The 23,669-nt window shown below is 38.3% G+C and overlaps 1 protein-coding gene across 1 annotated transcript in view; it reads left to right on the forward strand.

Moving 5' to 3' along the window:
- mydgf (myeloid-derived growth factor) overlaps positions 1-22,927 on the forward strand; it is a 42,753-nt gene extending 19,826 nt beyond the window's left edge. Inside the window, exons 4-7 of the mRNA XM_048559490.2 lie at positions 29-90; positions 1,214-1,295; positions 19,587-19,659; positions 21,875-22,927. Coding sequence (XP_048415447.2) covers positions 29-90; positions 1,214-1,295; positions 19,587-19,659; positions 21,875-21,954 — 297 coding nt within the window. The 3' untranslated portion in view covers positions 21,955-22,927. The remainder of the gene's footprint in view (positions 1-28; positions 91-1,213; positions 1,296-19,586; positions 19,660-21,874) is intronic.
- The last annotated feature ends 742 nt before the right edge of the window (positions 22,928-23,669 follow it).

The raw sequence follows: 23,669 nt of genomic DNA on the forward strand, positions 1-23,669 counted from the left end.
ATAAAGCATAATTGTTTTCTCCCTGCAGCGATGGCATATGAGTGTAGGCATCAGTGAGGACAACAAGCTATTCTCTTGCTCCGTCTGGCGGTAAGTGAATCAGGATTTATGATAGTGCTTTGAATAAGCATTGCTACATGAAATAGGTATCATTTAAACCTATTTAATGTGAATTTAGTAACTTCAGTGAAGCTTTTTTGAGTAACTTATTCATCTTAGAAAAATACTGAATACATTTCAGTGCCTTTAGAATCTGGTTTATAGTATAAATCTCAAAACATACACAGGACTTTATTTTCCAGGATGAAGCAAGTTGTTTGCCTGTTTTCAGCTTGCATATTGATAAGATTATTGCAGTAAATATTTTTATAGACTTAATTTCACAAGCAGATGTAATACCTGTACTAAGAAACACAGCTAATTTACTGTGTTATATTTATTTCTCAATTAACTGACATGGGGATCTTGTCCAGCTTACTTATAGTTTTGGTGCAAAGGTCATGTCCCTACCTTAGGGTACAGAAAATCTAGGTTCAGACCCTACCTATTCCAGAGGTATGTTGCAACCTGTCTGAAGAAGTTGATGTAAAAATATCTATTTGTAGTATATTCTTCCCTGGCCTACACAAAGGAACTACCATTACAGCAGGTTTCATTTACTAACATTGGAAGTAATGTCTGTGCAGTTTGCAGACCAATTCATATTGAATTGTTGAAATAGGTGTAGAAAGAATATCTTCATTTGTATTTTGTAAGTAAAAGTCAATAATTGTCTGAAATTGTTCTTGTATCTGATCACAGAATCAATTGAAAATCTTTGCCCATTAGTACTTCATATAGTTGAACACAGCTGAGAAATTGAACGTTTTGAACGACAGGTCCGTAATTGTACTGATGAGTGCTTTCCACAGTCCAGAAGGCTACTTCACATAGCTGCAATTCTACTTCTCCAAAAGTTTAATGACATGAGAAACTAGGCTGCACATTTGTACCTGTGGTCTGATTGGCAAGAGATGTCGCATAGGTGTTTGTAGGATCTCCATTGTTAGGGAATTATGCCTATTCATTAAGTGGAAATGGGAAGGAGAAAAAGATATCATTTTAAACAAAAAAGTGTTAAAAGAATTGAGGACAAGGATGTCTGTGGTTTTTTTTACAAAATAGAATAAAATTGACTTTATCTGTAGTAAATGTTACTTTTTTCCTTTTTCAGACCTCAGGGAAAGTCCTACCTGTTCTTTACCCAATTTAAAGCTGAAGTTACCAATGCTAAAATTGAATTTGCAAATGGTTTTGTAAGTAATTAAATTTTGATTTTTTTTGTTTTGTAAGATAATAGCTTATATATATCCAAACAGTTTGGATTAATGGGGTGAATTCTATATCTCCCATCATGTGTTTGAAGGCAAGAGTGGCGCTCATAAAGTCAGTGTCAAATGACATCTGCAACCAAGGGCAACTGCACATTGGCAATCATCCAGAAACATGGATGTGCACAATTCCAGACATTCTATATCATCATGTCATGACATCATATGCAAAGGCTGCATTGCATTTGTACATGAAAGGAAAGTGATATTGAAATGGTATTCAAGGAATGAGGCACAAGGAATGAGGGGAGAGTGTGCTGGATTGGGGAGAGAGGTGTCTCGGCAGCCTCCCATCCCTCTAGGTTCCATCAGTCTTCAGGGCCTGTTTGTAGTCTCAGTAGTGGCCACCACACAATTCTGAGATTTCTTGGGCTGCAGAGTTACTGGTAAATCAGATAAGTTTGCACCTATCCAGGGAGGGCTTGTCTTACAGACTGGTTCAGTCTGGACTTTCACAGCTATGGTCATAAAATGGTTGCAGAGCAGGCAGGTTTCTGGTTGTAATGGTGTCACTATTCTTCTCAGTTGGGAGTGGTTGGGAATCTGCTCTCGTTGCTTTCTCTCTCCTCTTTCTCCCCAGCCAATAAAATCCAACTCTTGAGGGTAGTTTCATATATACATCATTATTGAGTACAGCAGCTTGTGTGTGGAGTTACCAGACTTTTTGATTCAGAAAAGATTACTCTTTCATGTGACTGTCATGAACCGTTTGCAACAATACTTTGCGATCTATGTAAAGGAACAATGTAAAATGCAAATCATCTTTGTCTCAAGGTGTATCACAAGCAGCAGATTACTTTAAAGCACAATAGTGTGTATATGCAGCATTTGGGACTTTTAATTTCTTTAATGTTTGTTTGTTAAATTCAAAATGAAAGCAGCATTCAAATTCCAGCCTGTGCACAAACATGAAATGTTTAAGTTCCGATTCTCCCTGTCAAAGAGCCAAGTTGAGATATCAGCATATCTTGTCTTTATAGTCCCTCCATAAACACTTGTGCTTTGAATTAATGTTATCATTAGTAAGTCAGATTTCAGCTATCAATCAGCCTTGATAGATCATATTTTGTTATTATTTTGCTGATTTTAATGAAGCAGTCTTTCACTGAAACACATGTATGCAATGTTGCACATTTGGCTTGAGCAATGAAATAGAAGTTTATTATGCTGAAGAAATGAAGGTAAAATAGAATAAGTCAATTTTTAAATTTGTAATGCACAGTAAAAGTATAATCCCAACAGCATCCCATTATGGTATACAAACACCAGAGAATGTCCTTCTGAAACCTGGATTAGATTTGACTTAGCTGTGGCTTCAATTCTCGCGAGTTAGAGTCTGATTGCCCTTTCCTTTGTTTATTTTTCCTAGAACTGAGTTTAAATATTCTCAAATAACCCCTTATAGGTTTTAAAGCAATCCTCGCTTGGAACTTCTAAACTGCTTACTTGAAGGTAACCAATTTTTAGCAATTCTAAACTATGTTCTTCTTTTCTTAGGTCAAACTGCTTTACACATCCAGCTTCAGCCAGTTACCCTGCAGGAATGTCCCAAGCTGAAACTAAAAAGTTTTTATTTTTCAAAGCTATGGGTGTGTTTGTTCAAAACCCCTTTTTAAAAAATCTCCACAATCCTCTACATGAAGGTATATTGCTTTCCACTGTTTAGTCACAAAATCTCCCAATATTGATGAAGTCTCATTGTTCCCTGGGCAGCTTCTTTTTTTTTGTAAAATACTGTTTAGAAAAATAATCATATGGCTACAGAAATACTTGAATTAATCATTACACCCCTTAAAGCAGAAAACCCAAATGTCACTGGTTCAAAATCCAAAGTTGCACTATCCAACCTCTCAGATTGTTTCTTGATATCGTGTGGAATGAATCAAAGGCTAAAGGCTGGCGTCTGTGATTCTGGGGGTTTCTGGAGGAGACCAACATGGATCATCCGTTCTGCATTTCTGGGTGAAGATTGTTGCAGATGCTTCAGCCTTATCTTTTGCACTGATATGCTGGGCTCCCCCATCGTTAACGATGGGGAAATTTGTAGAGCCATCTCCTTTGATGAATTGTTTAATTGTCCACTAGCGTTCATGATTGAATGTGGAATGACTGCAGATTTTTGATATGATCTAATGTTTGTGAAATTGCTTAGCTCTGTTTGCTACTTGCTGCTTCTGCTTTTTGGCATGCAAGTAGTCCTGTTTTGTAGCTTCATCGGGTTGGTTCCTCATTTTTAGGTATGCCTGGTGCTGCTCTTTGCACTCCCTCCTGCAATCCTGCTGTACTCTTCATTGAATCAGGGTTGATCCATAGCTTGATAATCAGGGAAGAGTGGGTGACTTACTGGGCCTTAAGGTTGCAGATTGTGTTGGAGTACAGTTCTCCTGCTGGTAATGGCCTGCACTACCTCATGGATGTTGAGTTTCAGGTTGCTACTATTGGAAAGATTATTCTGTTTCATATGGTGGTAGTGCCATACAATATAATGGTGGGTATTCTCAGTGAGTTGACAACTTCATTTCCACAAGGATTGTGTGGTGTTCACTCATTACCATGTGTTTCATGGGTGCATTTGACAGTATATTGGTGAGGATGAGGTAAAATAGTTTTTCCATCTTGGTTTTCTCACCACCTGCTGCAGACTCTTTCTAATAGCTATGTCCATTAGGACTCAGCAAGCTTGGCCACTAGAGGTGCCACCAAGCCATTCTTGATTGACTTTGAAGTCTCCCATCCAGAGTAAATTTTATGTCCATGTCACCCTCATTGTTTCCTCCAAGTGGTGTTCAACATAAAGGAGTACTAATTCATCTGCCAAGGTAGGGGATGTGGCATGGTTTCTGGTTTCCTTGCCCGTTGTCTGACCTGATGCCTTAAGATTTCATGGGGTCCAGAGTCAGTATTGAAGGCTACAAGGGCATTTCACTTTGCCACAATCTCTGCTGAGTCCTCATGGTTAGACAGGACATACCCAGGTATAGTGATGATTTTTTTTCTGAGACATTGTAAACAAGTTGTAATTCTGAGTGTGATTGTCAGGCTGTTGCTTGACTAAATCTGAGATGGCTATCCCAATTCTGGCACTAGCCCCCCAGATGTTGTTAAGGACAGCTTTACAGGGTTAACAGGGCTGAGTTTGCCATTGTCATTTTTCTGTGCTTTACTTGATGCTGGATGGTCTGCCTGATTTCATTCCTAGGATATTGCTAAAACAACTAAGGTAGTCAGTTTTATTATTGACTTTCTGGGATCTTGCAGTGCATAACTGGGCTGCCATGTTACCTCAAACTAGTTATACTTCAAAATTGCTCTAGAATCTCAGGCCACAGAAAGTATTACAAAAAGATACAAATCTCCTCCTCTTGCCTGTCCTCTCCCTCTACCCTCTTTCTCCCCTCCGCCCTCCTCACCCCACGCCCCCATCCTCTCCCGCCGCCCTCCCTGTCCTATAACCTGCCACTCTTCATTATAATAGATTTATGTGTTTTGTTATTGGGAGAAATTATGTTGATGACTGTTGAGAGTGTCACTTACCATATTGCAAATCCTTACTGAAGTGGCATTCGAGGGCATCACCATTCAGTTGTATTATGTAGAAAATGTATGTATCAAAATTTTGTTAGGTTAAACTATTTAGTGGTGTCAGCTGTTGTGGAGTTGCAGCTTCAACAAATGTCACCATGATCCAAAAGTTTTTCTTTTCATCCGATATTCTTCCTTTTCTGAAAGCACTTGTTCGAGCTGGAGGTTTAAACTAGTGGAAAGATGAAATAAGAACAAAATAAATTTTCTAAAAGGTAGAGGGCAGGGAAGATTAAGTATTAAAATATTTAATGATGCTACAGCTGAAGAGATTGTTAATGGTACAAATTGGTAATGGGTACAGTAAAGAAATGAAGGTTGTGTCTACATGAAACGTGAATATTTATATAGCAACCACCTGACTCCAGTATGATGGGATTAATGAAGAAGTATAATAAGACAATCTCAATAAAAGAGCCCCATCACATTCCACTGGCTCAGCCCATCCTGATCTGAAACATTAACTCTGTTTCTCTCTATAAATGCCACTTGAGCAATTAGTTTTTTTTTTGCTTTTACTTCAGACTTCCAGCATCCATATTATTTTCCTTTTGTCTTCACATGGGTGTAGGTAGTTTTGAGAGTGGGCTAACCAATTGTAGAGGATGTTGCAGTGGAGTTTGATACTCTTTCCATGTGTAGCTTTTCATTTGTAGTCAACTTCTTCCAGTCTTATTGAAAAGATGACAACTTCCTCAATGCTGTCATGCAGAGATGTTCAAAATTTATTGCATTGAGCCTACCAATATTTCTTCCCCGTACTGCTTGTTGATAGAAATATAATGTGTAAATTGTTTTTGGTTCCTATATTTCAGATTGCATTTCAGATTACCTCAGTAGTGATGACAAAATAGGAGGAATAGTTACAACTGTGCTTGGTGTACTGAAAACTTGGATAATGTGTGCATTTATTCAGAATAATTTATATTGCAGTCAGCTGAAAGTACTGGGTCGATACGACCAAAGCATTTTGAAAAAAATTGTTCTGTGCTTAAAAGAACAGGCTGTGGATTCTAACTCTTCTTCAAAATTAGCATTACTGAGTCATCCGTAGTGAAGCAGCACCTGTGTTTTTGAGGATGATTGATTCTGTGAAGCGCTCTTCATGATATTTTCAACCTAAAAGATCACTAAACCAATGAGTTAGTGTTAATATTGTCTGGTCATATCGACAGTGTGTTGGGAACAGTCTGACATGATACAAGTATAATTTTGTGTGGCCAGACATACTGATATTGGCTTTCTTTTCCATCATCACAAATATCTATATCACTTGGCAGCAATTTATTGTTTCCTTTTATTGAATAAAAGTATCCTATAATCACTATTACGTAGATATCCTGATTGTTGAGAGCTGTAACGAAGTTAACTAAGGAAGAAGCGCAAAGATAAGTTTGCTTCTCGGCTCTGCATTGATCTAAAACACGTACCGGTCTTGGAGGTAATTACCAAATAATAGTGCTATTTTTAATGATAGTAATCTAGAAAACAAACAAAACCAAGTAAAAATGTGCATTTTGACAGAAAGCTAAAGTTGCCATAATCTGACCAGACTATGGGCTGCTCTCGTTAGAGAGAGAAGACTGGCAGTGGTTTAACTGAGGGTCACCATGCCTCCGGGGAAGGTGAAGGTCAAGAACGAGAGCCCTCAGAATGCTGACAGTAGCACCTAACAATATATCATTGAAATTCTAGTTTTATCTTTAATAATATACATGTCAGTTGACACATTAATGGGGATGGGAATTTTTCATATCTGACTCTTTTTTGTTGTAGTTTTTGGGTGCTACTTTCAAGTCATTTTATCTGTAAAATGTTTCACCCTGTTTGGTATTTGTTCCTGTAGGGCAGTTTGTATTTGTACAAAGTTAATTACATCTTGATTTTGCAAAATATGAACAATTTTTTGCATATTTATCAGTGGGAGCTTAAGATACAATTGTGCATTTTTACATTTTTGTAATGTGAAATGTATACATGAATAACATTGCTACACAATGGGGTGATAGATTTCAAACCAGAAACCACCAGTTTGAAAGCGTAATTGGTGTAGAACATGGATCAAGCAGTCCTAACTTGTATGTTTTGCTCAAAATTGCCTTTTGAAAAAAAAATTACATCTGGCTACAAGTAGTATGGGATCTTTACTTAACAGTTTCATTGCAATTTTAGTTTTTAACGAAGAGCTGATTAAGCTATCGATTCTTTGCAGTTTTGTTTTAGTTATTAGTTCTAGTATTTTGTGGTCGCACTTACAATAAAGCTGACGTCAAGCTAACCCAGCTCCTTGACATGCCTTTACACCAGTTGGCAAAATATGATCGGGTTGATAACTGTGCACAGTTATTTGTGAATTTTTGTGTCATCTTCAAAACGGCTATATAACTGGACTCTGGTCGAGAACTAATCTTATTTGGGCACTTAAAGTTGAATCATAGATTCATGTTTAATTTTTTCATAGGGTACAAAAGCTTTCACATGCTTTTTAGATTAGCTGCATCCATTTTTCCACTCAGTAATTGATTTATGAGAAGTTGTGGTGTCTGCTGAATTGTGATGTCAATGTAAATAAGACTAGTTATTATAATTTTCTGTGTGACGACTTTCAACTGCAGAGGGTGTAGTGATTTATCTTTTTATACCTATGCCTTTTCAATAGTTTTCCCATACTTGCTCCAGAGGCTTCTGATCTCTTATGGCTACTGGTACCAAGCTAACTAACTGAAATATGTAAGCTTACTTTGTTATGTTAGTAAGATTTTGAATAGCTTTTATACTCATAGGGAACTATGTCTACCCTTTTGCTCCTTTGCTGTGTGACAGGCATGTTTACATTTTGAAAATTGCATAGGAAAGTTCATACTTCAAAATATGTTCTTTCTGTTTTGACGTTCATGCATCAGCAAGATTGTGATCTGTTATGTGTTATCTCCTGAAAATTAAGCAAAATATCAATGCAAGCAATGTAAGAGATTCATCTAGTTGTATAATTAGCTTGTCATTTCCTAGCTGATCATTTGATAAAGGGATTTAGTCTAATTGCTCCTAACATAGATGTTAAAGTAGATTTTTAGCTTCGTTAATAATGCAGTAGTTAATCATTTGTATATTTCTTGCTTATTTAAGGCATCTTGATGGGTACATGAATAGGAAAGATTTAGAGGGATATGGGCTAGGTGCTGGCAAATGGGACTAGATCAGTTTAATGTATCTGATTAGCATAGCCGAATTGGACCAAAGGATCTGTTTCTGTGCTGTATAATTGCACCTCTATGGACTTAGTGTTAGGTATAGTAACGTTTATTGCTCTGCGGGTCTACCTACGCCAGATGGACTGAAGTGGTTCCAGAAGTCAGTTCACTTCCATAATTACTTCTCAAAGCTGTTTGGGGGTGGATGCCAAATATTGGGAAATCCCTTAAGAACGTAGAACAAAATTGACTTCATGGATGGTGTCAGTCTGAATTCTTTTGAAGTTAGCTTTAACATAATTATTTAAATAATTTCCTTTTAACCAATTTCCCATGACCACAGTTATCAAGATGGTGGCAGAGTAGCAGCACTGTTTGTGGACTCTTGAGCCTTGTGCTCATCCATTCCTGTCTGCTTTCTTTTCTTTTCTTCTTCTTGATTCTGCACTTTTTCTCTTTCTCTTTTCTTCTTTCTCTTCTTTGGGATCTTTCGTGGTAGGATATATTGGCAGCACCAGCATGGCAATGAGAGCACACAAAATGGCAGCAGCCTCCTGGCAATCCGACGCAGTGGTGGTGGATGTGGCCTCTCTGATCAATTGGAGGCTGTGTCAAGGATGTCCTCCTGGCATTCGGGGCTCCTGCTGGCGTGGCAGTGGCAGCAGCAGCAGCAAAGCTCCTCCAACATTCTGAGTCGGCAGTGGACTTGTGAAGATTGTAGTGACAAGGTCACATCGAGACTCTTGGTGAGGTGGTACTGCAGGTTACAGTGGGCTCCTGGCATGATTGAGGCGGTAACAGAGCCAGGGATTCCTGATTGCAGTTGCCCTAGGCCTGGAGCTGGGGACAATGGAGCCAGCAGCCTCTGGTTGCGGGGGGAATGTGGGTTTAACACAGGACCTGGCATCGTTGAAGTGGGCCCAGTGATGAAGAGGTAGCACCTAAAAATAGCGACTACAACGTTGTCTGGTCTGGTGCAAGCAGCAGTGAGGTGCAGGTGTCATTGTGAGCCGGCTCAGGGCATGCGGCGGAAGTGGCAAAAGGCAGACTGTGTTTCAATTATAAGATAACAAAGTATGGGGCTGGATGAACACAGCAGGCCAAGCAGCATCTTAGGAACACAAAAGCTGATGTTTTGGGCCTCGACCCTCTAGGCCTGAAACGTCAGCTTTTGTGCTCCTCAGATGCTGCTTGGACTGCTGTGTTCATCTAGCCCCGCACTTTATCTTGGATTCTCCAGCATCTGCAGTTCCCATTATCTCTGTTTCAGTTATATCTTTTTATTCTTTTTACTTATATTCTTAAATTAGTCAGAATGGTACAGGATTGTGGATGCAATTGAAGCTTTTCATTGTGTTTTACTGTTTTATACACTGTAAAATACAAGTGACAATGAATCATTTAATTCAATGTGATAAACTTACAGAATAAGAATTGAAGCAGCGTGTCCTTGTCTTTGCACTCCAATAAACCTGAAGTATGGCTAAGTGTGAAGCTGTTCAAATCAAGAGGTAGATTTCACCAGTTTAGCTTCCAAACCACAGTAGTGAAACTCACGTAACCGTTGCCAAATCCAGTTGAGTTTTGGGGGCATGACTTAGGCATGTCTTGCCTGTTTCTAGCAGGCATATTAGCAAAATGCATCTGGGACAAGAGTAATGGTTTTATGGTTTGGATCATTTGGATCTGTAGTAAGTCTCTTGCAGATATTTACCACAACAGAAATAAATTTGAAACAAATGATGAAACTTGCACAAAGAATCGAGAACCTGGAGAGTTGAGCAGTTTTGCAAGACAACCGACTCCTGATATTAAATGACAAGCATATTTGAAACTTCAGGCAACAGAGCAAAATGAGCTAAAATTGCCAGCGGGTTTTATGAATGTGCAGTCTGTAGAATATTGTTAAAGTTAAGAGTGAGCTACTGAAACTGGTGAACTGAATTCTGACTACATACATGGAGATGCTCAATATTAGATAAAAATGGGATATACATAAAGTAAGATGATTGAATATTTTTGGACCAAGAAACCTAATGTCTCAGGGTGATTTGGGTGTCCGAGTAAAAATTAGTTGTTAACTGTTGTAACTGGTATTAACAAATAAAAGTGCAAGACAGTTTTAGGAGAGTTTTTTTTTATGTAGCACACTGGTTCAGAAGAATAATTTACTAGAAGTGTTTTGCATCAGTGTTTACCATGGAGACGCATATAGAAAACCTAGAACGTGGGGAAATAAATAGCAACATTGTGAAAAATGTTCATATTACAGGGGAGGAGGTGCTAGACAGCTTAAAATGCATAAAAGTGGATACATCCCTGGGACCTGATCAGGTGTACCCAAGAACTCTGTGGGAAGGCGGGGAAGTGATTTCTGAGATATTTGGATCATCGATAGCCATAAGTGAGGTGCCAAAAGATTGGAGGTTGGCAATTGTGGTGCCACTATTTAAGAAAGTTGGTAAGGAAAAGCCAGGGAATTTGTGGCACAGATCATAACTGGCAGGCATGACGTGGTAGGCATCACAGAGATATGGCTGCAAGGGGATCAGGATTAGGAACTATGCTATTGAAAAGATAGCCAAGTGGGCCGAAGGGATGGGGTTGCCTTATTGACTTAATTTCATTTCTCACTAATAGGAGAAAATGAAGTGAGGTCAGATGGTGTAGAATTTGTATGGTAGAATTGATAAACCACAAAGGTAAAGAAAAACATAGTTGTGGTTGTGTACAGGTTTCCAAACAGTAGTCAGAAGCTGGGGCGCATGATACACTGGAAAATAGAAAAGGTGTGTAAGAAAGGCAAAGTCATCATGGGGGATCATGGGGAATTTCAGTATGCAGGTGCACTGGGAATATTATGTTGGTAGTGGATTGCCAGAAAAGGAGTTTATAGAATGTCTATGAGTTGGCTTTTTGGAGCAGCTCGTGATAGAGCCCACAAGGGAGCAGGAAGTACAGGATTTAGTGTTGTCCAATGAGGCAGACTTGATAAGAGCTTAAGGTAAAGGAACCCTTAGGCAGTGATCATAAGATGATACAATTTACTCTGCAATTTCAAAGAGAGAAGATAGAATCAGAGGCAATAGTATTACAGCTAAATAAAAGTGACTGTAGACTTCCTTAGTCAGCGATAGCTTAAAAGTGAAAAAGAAAGCATATAATGTGGCAAAGGGCAGTGGAAAACCAGAGGACTGGGAAGCTTACAAAGACCAATAGAGGGCAACAAAAAAAAAATAAGGAGGGAGAAGATTAAATGAGGGTAAGCTAACTAGTAATATAAATGAAGACCGTAAGAGTTTCTTTAGGTATATAAAGGACAAAAGAGAGGCAAAAGTAGACATTGGACCATTGGAAAATGACGGTGGAGAGATAGTATTAGGGAACAAGGAAATGGCTGAGGAACTGAATAATTATTTCACGTCAGTCTTCACGGTGGAAGACACGAGTAATTTCCCAAAAATTAAAGAGAGTCGGGGCCAGAGCTGAGTGTGGTGGCCATTACCAAGGGAAAGGTGCGAGTAAAACTGATTAGCCTTAAGGTGGACAAATTGCCTGTACCAGATGGGCTACACTCCAGAGCTCTAAGGAAGATAGCTGAAGGGATAGTGTAATCGTGAATAGTGATCTTTCAGGAGTCTCTGGAGTCAGGGAGAGTCCCAGAGAACTGGAAAATAGCTAACCTGACACCCCTGTTTTAAAAGGGGAGTAAGACAGAAAATGGAAAATTACAGGCCGATCAGCTTAACCTCGGTTGTGGGCAAGATTTTGGAGTCCATTATAAAGGATGAGATTTCTGAATATTTGGAAGTGTATAGTAAAATAGGGCAAAGTCAGCATGGTTTCATCAAGACGAGGCCATGCCTGACAAATCTGCTAGAATTCTTTGTGGGAGTAACAAGCAGTTTAGACTAAGGAGAACCAATGGATGTTATCTAGCTGGACTTCAGGAAGGCCTTTGATAAGGTGCCACACAGGAGGCTGCTGGGTAAGATAAGGGCCCATGGTGTTAGAGGCAAGGTGCTACCATGGAGAGAAGATTGCCTGTCTGGCAAACAGCAGAGAGTAGGGCTAAAGAGATAACAAGGTACAGAGCTGGATGAACACAATAGACTCAGTAAGAAGGGTCCAGACCCGAAACCTCAGCTTTCCTGCTCCTCTGATGCTGCTTGGCCTGCTGTGTTCACCCAGCTCTGCATCTTGTTATCTCAGATTCTCCAGCATCGGCAGTTTCTGCAATCTCTGAGTAGGAATAAATGGGGTCTTTGTCAGGATGGCAGCCGGTGACGAATGGTGTTCTGCAAGGGTTGGTGCTGGGGCCACAGCTTTTCACTTTGTACGTTAATGACCTAGATGAAGGAAGTGGCATTCTGGCTACGTTTGCAGACGATACAAAGATAGCTGGAGGGACAGGTGGTATTGAGGCGGTGGCGAGGCTGAAGGACTTGGACAGGTAAAGAGAGTGGGCAAAGGAGTACAACATGGGAAAGTGTGAGGTCACGCGCTTTGGTAAGAAGAACAAAAGCATGGACTATTTTCTAAATGAGGTGAAAATTCATAAGTCTGAAGTGCAAAGAGATTTGAGAGTTCTAGTCCAGGATTCTCTCAAGGTAAACTTGCAGGTTGAGTCAGTTGTCAGGAAGGCAAATGCAATGTTGGCATTTATTTTGAGAGAACTTGAATATAAAAGCAGGAATGTACTACTGAGGCTTTATAAGGCTCTGTTCAGGCCACATTTGGAGTATTGTGTGCAGTTTTGGGCCCCATATCTCAGGAAGGATGTACTGGCCGTGGAGCAGGTTCAGAGGTGGTTCACGAAAATGGTCCCAGGAGTGGAAAGCTTAACACAAGTGGAACGTTTGAAGACTCTATGCTCATTGGAATTTAGAAGGATGAGGGGGGGGATTTAATTGAAACTTTCAAAATAGTGAATGGTCTGGACAAAGTGGATGCTGGGAAGATGCTTCGATTGGTAGGAGAGATTAGGACCCGAGGGCACAGCCTTAGAGTAAAAGGAAGACCTTTTGGAATGGAGATAAGGAGAAACTTGTTCAGCCAGACAGCAGCGAATCTGTGGAATTCACTGCCACAGAAGGTGTGAGGCCAGGTCATTGACTGCGTGTAAGACTGAGATAGGTTCTTGATTATGAAGGGGATCAAGGGCTATGGGGAGAAAGCAGGAGAATAGGGTTGAGGAACTTATCAGCCATGATTGAATGGCAAGCAGATTTGATGGGCTGATTGGCCTAATTTCTGCTTCTATGTCTTGTGGTATTATAGACCGGTGAGCCTGACATTGGTGGTGGTCAATTTGTTGGACGGAATCCTGAGGGTCAGGATTTACATTTATTTGGAAAGGCAAGGACTGATTAGGGATAGTCAACATGGCTTTGTGCATGGGAAATTGCGTCTCACTATGTTGATTGAATTTTTGAAGAGGTATCGAAGAGGATTAATGAGGACAAAGTGGCAGATGTGATCTATGTGGACTTCAGTAAGGCTAAAGGGCATAGATTTAAGGTGTGAAGGGGAAAGATTTAAATGCGACCCAAGGGTAGTGCATGTGTGAAATGAGCTTCCAGAGGAAGTGGTGGAGGCTGGTAAAATTACAACATTCAAAAGGCATCTGGATGAGTGTCTGAATAGGAAGGATTTAGAGGGATATGGGTCAAATACTGACAGGTGGGACAAGATTTCATTAAGCTATCTGGTCGGCATGGACGTTTTGGACCGAAGGGTCTGTTTGTTGTGTTTGAGATTTACACAGCCAACTGAGGAAACTGATCTCTCTAAGTAGGAATGTTGGAACACAACTGAGCATCTGTAGCCTTTTTGGGAAAGATGGTGAAGCAGTGATTTATTTGTACATCTTTCAATCTTATTCACTGCTCACAATGTGATGTCTTATAATGGGGAGACCAATGCAGACTTGGTGACCTCATCTGACCGTCACTCAGTTCGTAATTATGACCCTGACCTTCCGGTGGCTTGCTGTTTTAATGCACCATCGTGTTATTGTACTCGCATTTCTGATCAGAATCTGCTGGAATATTTCTCTGAAGCCTAATTCAGAGTGGAGGAACAGCTTGTTATATTTCATTTAGACACTTTACAGGCTTCTGAACTCATCATTTGAGTTCAACAACTTTAGACTATGAAGTATGTTTGTCTCTTCCCACCCCAGTTTGGTTTTGCTTTCAGTGCAGCTGTCCAGTATTCTCTTTCTAGTCAACCTTTACTCCCTTTGCCTTTGGTTCTATGGAACCTGTGATCTCTAATCTCATCCTGTCTTTAATTTTCTGCTGATCTTCCCCTCTTTCAACTTGTTCCTCTCCACATTTTCTGACAGTATAAAATTCATCTCTTTTTCACATCCCTCTTCAGTTCTGAAGAAGACCTATTAACACTCTGTCCACAGATGCTGCTCGACCTGCTGAATTTCTCTAGAACTTCCTATTTTATTTCCGATTTCTAGCGTCCTCAGTATTTTGCTGCTGTTAGTTGGGTTTTTAATTATTAGCCAATTTTGTTAAGTAGGGGCAATTGTACAACACTTTTTTGATGAAGCAGTTCTGATTGCAGTTAATCTAGCATCCTGTAGATTTTAAGGTTGATGAAGTGAATTGCAGTGTAGTTAGACTGTCACTACTCTTGCTTAGTGTATTTCTACCATTATATTTTATACAACAAAAGACAGTCTCAAACTAATGTGCTTTAATATTGTATTAAATATGGTCTTCGTTTGTTCTTAAGCCTTCTCTGGTTTACTACATTACCATATTTGCTCGCAGTTTAAAAAGACATATTGCTGTTATACACAATTCAATTTTGGAAGGAAGAAGAAAATTACAGATGATTTTTCACCATTTAAATCAATGCAGCAAAATCTTGGGCACTTGTCCCTGTTTGTCTCAGAAATCTTTAATGATCATTGTAGCTGCTTCATTCTTAAAATATTGATTATATTAGGGGAGAGAATTTTAGGTTGTAGATTATTCGGCCATGGTACCTGTGTTTAACATCTCTTAAGTTGTATTACCCTATTAACAACACACAATTATATCAACATTGATACCTCTTAAATCATTCATTATTGCTATTAAAATGCTAAATAAACTATTGCAACATATGTCAGTGCATCTGTGTCTTGAGAGTAAATGTTGAAATTGGTTTTCTTGGCCCGAAGCTTTGTATCAAAGTTTTAACATGAGGGGTTAAAACGTAATGATCACTTCACATTTTTATAGTTTGATTTTCTCGTAAACTTGGCAGCTGAATATATAGAGCAGTTTCAGTGTTACATATCCAATTATAAAGGATGGAATTTCACTGGAATTGGGCTTATAACATTGAACAATGCAAATATAATCCTTGCTAAAGGTGATGTTCATAGCCTTATTAGAAATGTTTGTCTATTTAGTAAAATACTGTATGATATTGTTAGTGGTAGTTCTTTCTTACTATTTATGTCATTAACCAAATGTCATTTACATGGCTCATTTGCTATTTGAAATGGTGGCATGAAGGACAGTTCATACACAGAAGACATTGGAAGGGTATTCTACAGCAGTTGAACAGCAAGCAATCGAAAATATATTTAAATAATAGTCTACATATTTTAACCCTCCGCTTTAACTTTTTTTTGTGAGCTAGCTAAAGATGTTCCCTCAGTTCACAAACCAGATAGAAATTGTCCAAACTAGATTGTTGTAGAATTAAAATAAGCTGTCCTAGTTACTGTTTTCCCAATAGGCTTCCTTACCTGTGTAGAAATCAAAACTAATTTTGTTACTACTACTTAATTATTTTTTATTCAGGCCCATTTTTAAAATCTTGAAACTGGAATTCCTTGCTACCATTTTTCTGTTCTATAAAGCAGCTGGATTAGAAATTAAATTACTGTCTTTTTGAACACTACTATTTTAAGATTCACATACTGCAGATTCAATATGACTTAGAATTAACTCTATTGTCAAATGTACTCATGAGCCCAGTGAAAAGTTAGCAAGTCGCTTTTTAACGGTGCCATCTTAGGTACCAGAGTACCTAGATCTAGAGTCTTATGCACAAATTCTTGAGGAAAAAAAATTAGAAAAATAATGAAATGTAAAGTCCAGAAATAAATCATAAAAACAGAAATGAGAGTTCAGAATAACAGTCCTGCCAACCCAGAGCATGCCCGGGTTTACCTCCAGGCTAGGACCTGGGTCCATGCTGAGGTCAGGGGTCTGCGCTAGCTATCAACCTGGACGTGACTGATACTGCCTGAGAACGGGAGGTTTAAAAAAAAAACAAAAATGTGAAAAGAGAGTGAGAAAAAGAAAGGAAATGGATGGAATGGACGAGTTCTGGCTCAGGAGTCCTACTCCGCTGCCATGTGATGTTCATTTGACACTTCACTGTCCCTCTATATTTAAAAACTTTGCATCTGTGCACAATTTCTGATTGTAAGATATTATGCCTTGTTCTGGTTTCATCTTGCTTCAATCAGCTTTTCTTTTATTTTAAATTCCCTGGTCTATGTTAACGGTGGAAGCATGAAGCTTGTAAAGTTGTAATTAGTTTTCTTGCTTGTGGTGATACTGTGATGCATTAGCTTTGCATCTTTTGACTCTATACTGAAAAAACCCCATTATGCTCTATCCAGTTTGATCAGATTTTCCAAGTTTTTTGAAGATATTTCTGTTCAGTGATATTGACGTGCACACTGCTCTTGATTTTCACTGGCCACGTTCCATGCCCTTGGGAGATTAACTAGTAGTAACTAAATGAAAGTGTGCACATTTTTGTAAACCACAGGTTAGATAGTGAGTTCTGAAGACAGAATTCAAGTATGGAAGCATGATCGTATTGTCACACAAAAGTGGAGCTCAAGATGGAGGCGACACATGTCCAGAAGCACTTAGATGAAGGGGATGAGCAGGGATATAGGTCTGGCAGACCTTGCAGAATTACAAGACAATATCTATGGAAGAATTAGTAACATGAAACTTTTGTTTCAGATGTTAAACTCAATGTTTTACTGAGGTTTAATTTGCCTTACTGATTTAGGAAACATGCAGCCAAAGCCTCTTTGGAAAACAGACCATTAATTGAGCTGATAGTACAAATACGTTACAGAATAATTTTCTCAGGTCTGGAACAGGTCCAAATTAATTATCTATTCAGTGTGGATTGAACAATCTAAATTTGTTGTATCTTAAATGGTTGTGACTGAACTTGTCCAATATATTAGGCCCAATAAACCAGAGGTAAAAATGACACAATATGCCATACTTTGTATCATCATCAGACTGCTATTTTGATCAGGTGTGGAGCTATAGTAATTATTTAGTGATCAAAATAATCCCTCGGTGATGCTCTTTTTCAATTTAGGTAAAAATATCACTTGCCCACTGTTACTACTAAATTGTAGAAGCAGCATTTTGAAAGGCAATGCCACTTATTTTGTTTAATTTTTCAATTTTGTGTTGATTTTCTTCATTTCTTCTGATATGATTTATGCTCCATATGTCCCAGTAGTTTTCGGTCCCACAATCATTGATCTTATTTAGGTATTTAACAAAGCTGTCATTCATAGACAGTTCTGATCCATAACGTAATCTGCTATTTTTGGATACCAGACTATTGAAGCTTGCTCTGTTTACCTGTGATAGAAAATTCAAAAGGTCCTTGAAAAGATTGCATTTGTGTAATTGTTAAGCAGATTGTTTAAATGAGGTAATTACCTATTTGTAAAATATCCCACGCTGGTTATTTCAAGATTATTTCATGACAATACTTGGAAATCCACTAGCATTTATGCAGAAATATTTTCAAACTGTTTATTTTATTGAAAAATACATTATGCAAGTTTATGGATGTGAAACTACAATTTAAACCAAGAGCGGTTTTAGGGTAGTAGGTATACAAGTTATACAGGGGTGTTTTCAGAAAACTGTTGATCCAGAAATCCAGATAATGTTCTGGGGACCTGGCAGATAGTGGAAATTAACATTTTTAAAATAAAACTGAAATTAAGAGTCTAATTATAGAATCCCTACATTGTTGGAGCAGGCCATTGAGCCCATCGAGTCTACAGCGGCTCTCTGAAGAGCATTCCTCCCAGTTCCACCCCCTACCCTATCCATGTATCCCTGCATTTCCCATGGCTAATCCATCTAATCTACATATCCCTGGACACTGGGCAGTTTAGCATGGGCCAAACCACCTAACCTGCATATCTTTGCACTGTGAAAGGAAACCGGAGCATCCAGAGGAAACCCACGCAGACATGGGGAGAATCTGCAAACTCCACATGGACAGTTGTCTGACGCTGGAATTGAACATGGATCCCTGGCACTGTGAGGCAGCAGTGCTAGCCACTGTGCAATGGTGACCACGAAGCCTTTGTCAATTGTTGGAAAAAAAATCCCATCTGGCTCATTAATGTACTCTTGGGAAGAAAATCTGCCAGCCTTATCTAGTCTGGCCTACAATTGACTCCAGGCGCACAGCAACATGGTTGACTCTTGATAATTAGGAATGCACAGTAAATGCTGGCCCAGCCAGTGAGACCCACATTCCATGAATGAGTAAAAGGAAACCAAAATCTTGGCTGTAAAGGTTTCTACCCTATCCTTGCCTTTTTTAAAAAAAGGCAAGAATTGGGTAATGAAATGCCTGGTACTTAAATAGGGTACATGTTCTCTTTCATCGACTGAGCATTTCTCTCCACTGATGCTGAGTTTCTTGAGCGCTTTGCTTTTCTTGTTTAATTGTGTGTGTCTCTCTCTCTCTCTCTCTCGAGGGCTGTTCTGATGGTAGATGTAGGGTAATCAAATTGATAGTTGGATTGAATATATTTTCTTTCCAGATGTAAACAGATGATAACCTCTGAGCACAATCTTTTATATCCTTTGATTGTGGATTCACCCCTTACCTCTCTTCCTTCTTCCTCAGCCCCGCCCCAAATTAAAATGGAGTGGCTATTAATTGCTGATTCTGGATGATGAAAGTGACACTTAGTGACTTTCTTTAGTCAATGGAGTTCATTCTGATTTCCTTTTAAAGAGGAGAACATGTTTATACAAAAACAATTGTGGGAAATGTTAGTTGCAAAAAGCACAACTCAAATCTCAAGTCACATCGTTTTCTGAGAATATGACCATGCTGTCAATTTCTTCCTGCACTTTCTAGACACAGTAGCTTCATCCAAACTTTTACCAAACACAAACAAAAACACTAATGCTGAGGCTGCTGTCAAACAAAGATCACAGATGTCATATTAAATTATATAATTAACAAATCCCTAAAGTATCTTAAAATTTTAACAATGAGAAAGTAGCTTTCGAAAGCCATGCATTTGATGTTTAATGGAGGAGATTACTGTTGCGTTCCAGTTCTTAGATGGCACAGATAATCTGATTTGCTAATAAATCACTTTTTAATCTCTCCCTTCTAGTCTCAAGCAGCAGTAGAAGGTCGCAATGATGTTCCCCTGAAAGAAAGTGAATATATAGTTGGTGAAAATACTGGTAAGTATATGGGACAAGATAAACCATTTATTCTCTTTCCTTTCTGGTGGATTGCAAACACTTTGCCCTGCTTCAATCCTCCTAATCATTTAATCCGGTTGATACAAACAGCAATAGGGTAAAATTGGAGGCAGAGAAACTGTATGAAATACCTTTTGAGTTCTGAAGTTACTTCAGCAAAAAGTATCAGGTATATCTTTCAAACATTATCGAACTCACTGTTCAGCTATATTTTAGTAGTGATTGCCAATATAATCCTCTGAGCTAATAGTTTCCTACTCTCTATTTAGATATTTTGTCCAATTTTAATTCCATTTTCTGTTTCAAAAGTAAATGGATTATTATATTGTAATCTTCAGCTGCAGTGAGACCTGCACTGGTTTTGGGCAGAATTCACAGCACTGAGTGATATTCTGCAGTGCAATTCTTAACTGTAGTTTTTGGCTGTTGGGCTTTCTCCAACTGGATATCTTCCATTTTACTCCTTTTATGTGTTCCATTGATTGATTTGAAATTTATCACGAGAGAGAGCAGTTTAGATTCTGTACTGGAGAATTAGCACTATGGAACTGTCACATTTCCATCTCAACCTTGCTGTTAAGTTAACTAACTTCAATATGGTCTCGTGCATAAATCTTTCAGCATAGCGATCCCTGGGTTACGAATGTGTTCCATTCTTGAGTACATTTGTAAGTCGATTTGTACGCAATTCATTAAACAATATAAACAGCTATTAAGTATGAGCGAATGTTTATATGTCTGAATTTTAAAATTAATATTAAATCGGACATACATAAATCGGAGACCGCCTGTAACTTGTGTTGCAATTAACATTCTGATATTAATATTGAAGGTTTAGTCCATGATAAGGACATTGTAAAATAGCAGCAAGAGTAGCATCAAGCCTGGTCTGTCATTCAGTAAGTTCATGGCCGATCTGACTGTGAACTGATCTAACTACACTTTGCTGCCTGTGCACTAACCCCCCACCCCCCCCCGCCCATCACCACCACTACCACCCCCAAATAAAGTGTCCTCACCTCCCTAATAAGTCAAACATGCCTGATTTTGCTTTGAATATCTTCAGTTATCCAACCTGCATGCCCCCCAGATAGAAAATTCCAAAAATTAACTATGTGATGGAAGAAATTTGCTCTTAGCTCTTTCTTAAATTGAAAATAATTTATTTTGAAGAAAACTCCATTGCTCAAACTCCCCTGAGATAAAAAAAATACTCTCCACAGCTACCATGTCACATTCCCTTGTAATCCTTCATCTCAATTCGATCATCTCCCATTCTTTCTAAACTCAATGGAGTGTAGTCTTTCAATCTTTCCTCATAAGACCACTACTTCAACCCACAAATCAACCAGGACCTTCTGTGAACTGCCTCTAATGCAAGTATATTCTGTTGTGCCCCCCCCTTAATTAAAAATACTAAAACTTTACATTGTGCTCTAGGTATGGTTTCAACAATGCCTGTATAGTTATAGACACGCGTATATTTCATTCTGCTGCATGTTAATTTTTGTGATTAATGAAAGAAGACACCCAGATCCCTCCGTATTGCAGCATTCTGCCAAATTTTTACCTACTTCTGTCAGCAATATTTGCCTCTTTTTAAGATTCTGTATATTCTCAACTTGTTTTCCGATCTGTTATGTCATCAGTAAATTTGGCTACAGTCCACTTGGCCCCTTTATCCAAGCCACTACTTGGTCCTTGTGATGTTCCTCTACTTATTGTTTTTGATCCTGTAAATTACCTAATTATCAAACTCTGTTTTCTCGGTCAATCCACCCTAATGTATTGCCCCTAATGGCTCCAATACCGTAAGCATTCATCTTGCAAAGTAAGCTTTTTTGAGACACCTTATTGAATGCTTTGCGGAAATCCAAGCACACAGCGACTACTGATTTCCTTTATCTCTCTTGCTTGTTAAGTCTTCAAATAACTAATACATTTGAAAATGGTTTCCCTCCCAAAAATTAATTTTACTCAAAATCCCAATTATCTCCTTAATATTAGCTTCCAACATTTTGCCATTGACAGATGTTAGGCTAACTGGCGTATTGTTTTCTGCTTTCTGTCTACCTCCTTTCATGAAGAGGTGATATATTTGCAATAGAGGTCTGAACTTGACAGTAATGACACAGTCTAACCTGTAGGGAGTCAGTCATTAGTTTCTAATTTAAACATCTCTTCTTTATTACAGTGACCCACAAAGATGGATCATTCAGATCAGAGTTGTCTAAACTTCTAATCGTCGCTCGCACGCGCCATGATGAACTGTGATTCGGATGACTGACTTTGTAATGGTTGAAAGAATTAAAAATGTTTGGAATAATTCCATTCTGAGCTGTGTGGGTCAACTAATGGGAATATTTTGACATCCCTCAATATCCTTCTTTTTCAGCCTCCTTTTCCTAATGGAGCAGCAAGATAGTTTAGACCCGTGAACTAAGGAGTTTCATGCAACTTAGTTGACATCATAGGTGAGCTTTTGGGCAGGGGCTAGACTGACATTCTTGCTGCCTCTCTGCACCCTCTTGACCCAAAAAGCTTAAAACTAGAGGTCTTGGTTAACAAGATACCTCATGGTATCTTACCTAGAAAGAAGGATGAGAGTGTCAATGGATGATTACTTGAGCCCTGGGAAATACCAGTATTCTGGTGATTTAGCCAACTAATCCAAACTGTTAAAGTTACCACATACTCATACGTCTGATACAGGATTTAATCAAATTTGTAAATTATTCATTTAATAAGTATGTGCTTCTTTCCAGCACAGAGACCTTTTTTTAAATTAGTTGTGATGTATTTGATCAGTCAACATACACTCGGTACTCTCTGACCCAAATGCAGAACTACTTCCCTTTGAAACGCCAAATGAAAATGAAACTTATCTCTAAAAGTCAGACTAAACATAGACTTACATATGATGTCATGCAAAAATGCTTGTACGTAAAAGTTTTCAACAAATTGTTTTGTTAAGTGTTATAGAGCTCGTCTCCATAGTTCCTTAGAATATGCTGTGATGTGAACAAATTTTCATGCTCTATTGGATTTCCTCTGTAATCAAAGATAGTGAACAGAGATTGTAATTTTGGGACCAATTATGCCTTTATGTACTGCGATTAATTGCAAGTACTGTGATACTCATGTGATGCACCATCTACAGATTTTAATTCTACTTCGCTCATGATCCATTGTTTTTCTTTTATATGCCAGAGTTCAGTTATAAAGGGAAATAAATTACTGATGTCAACTCATTTTGTAACTTACTTCATGAATGTTTGAAATTCACTTGTAATTGTATAACACATTTCTGCAGTAGTGACTGCAGCATATAGTTTGAGATGACGGTTTTTAAAACAAAGTCTGAAACACTTAATTAAAAAGATGATTCTAAAGCAGATGAAAATTGAATAAAGAAAGTGAACTAGAAACATTTGCAGGAGAAGAAGAATATACAGCAGTTGGAAAATTTTCATCTGGGGATTGAGTCCATGAGAGATATGTTCCATGAATAAACAAAGGCAAATTAGTCAGTAATGAAACACCATGGACAATAAAAAGAATAAAATTGGAACTGTATTTAGATACAGTAATATATACCGTAAATAAAAGATAAAACGGAATATAAAAGATTAAGGAGGAAGTTAAAAACAGCAAGGAAGGCAAAGAGAACGATATTTAAGAAATAGGAAGAGAAATAGTGAAACATAAAAAATCACCTTGAAAGAAAGCACACAAAGCCAGATAATAGCAGAATTACGTTTTAAAACAGTTATTTTTCATTTGTATCTATGGAGATTGGCAATTTTTTTGATTTCTTCCAAAGTTAAAAAGGAGAGAGGTAGAGAAGATGAAATCCTTGGTCTGGATAAAATTCATCTCAAGTTAAAGAATTCATTAGAAGAGTGAATTCTGTTAGAATAGTGGCCAAACTCAATTAATATATTTTTAAGAAGGAAACTATATCAAGCAAAGGAAACTAGACCATTTCA

The sequence above is a fragment of the Stegostoma tigrinum genome, chromosome 30 (genome assembly GCF_030684315.1).
Source record: "Stegostoma tigrinum isolate sSteTig4 chromosome 30, sSteTig4.hap1, whole genome shotgun sequence".
Lineage (NCBI taxonomy): Eukaryota > Metazoa > Chordata > Chondrichthyes > Orectolobiformes > Stegostomatidae > Stegostoma > Stegostoma tigrinum.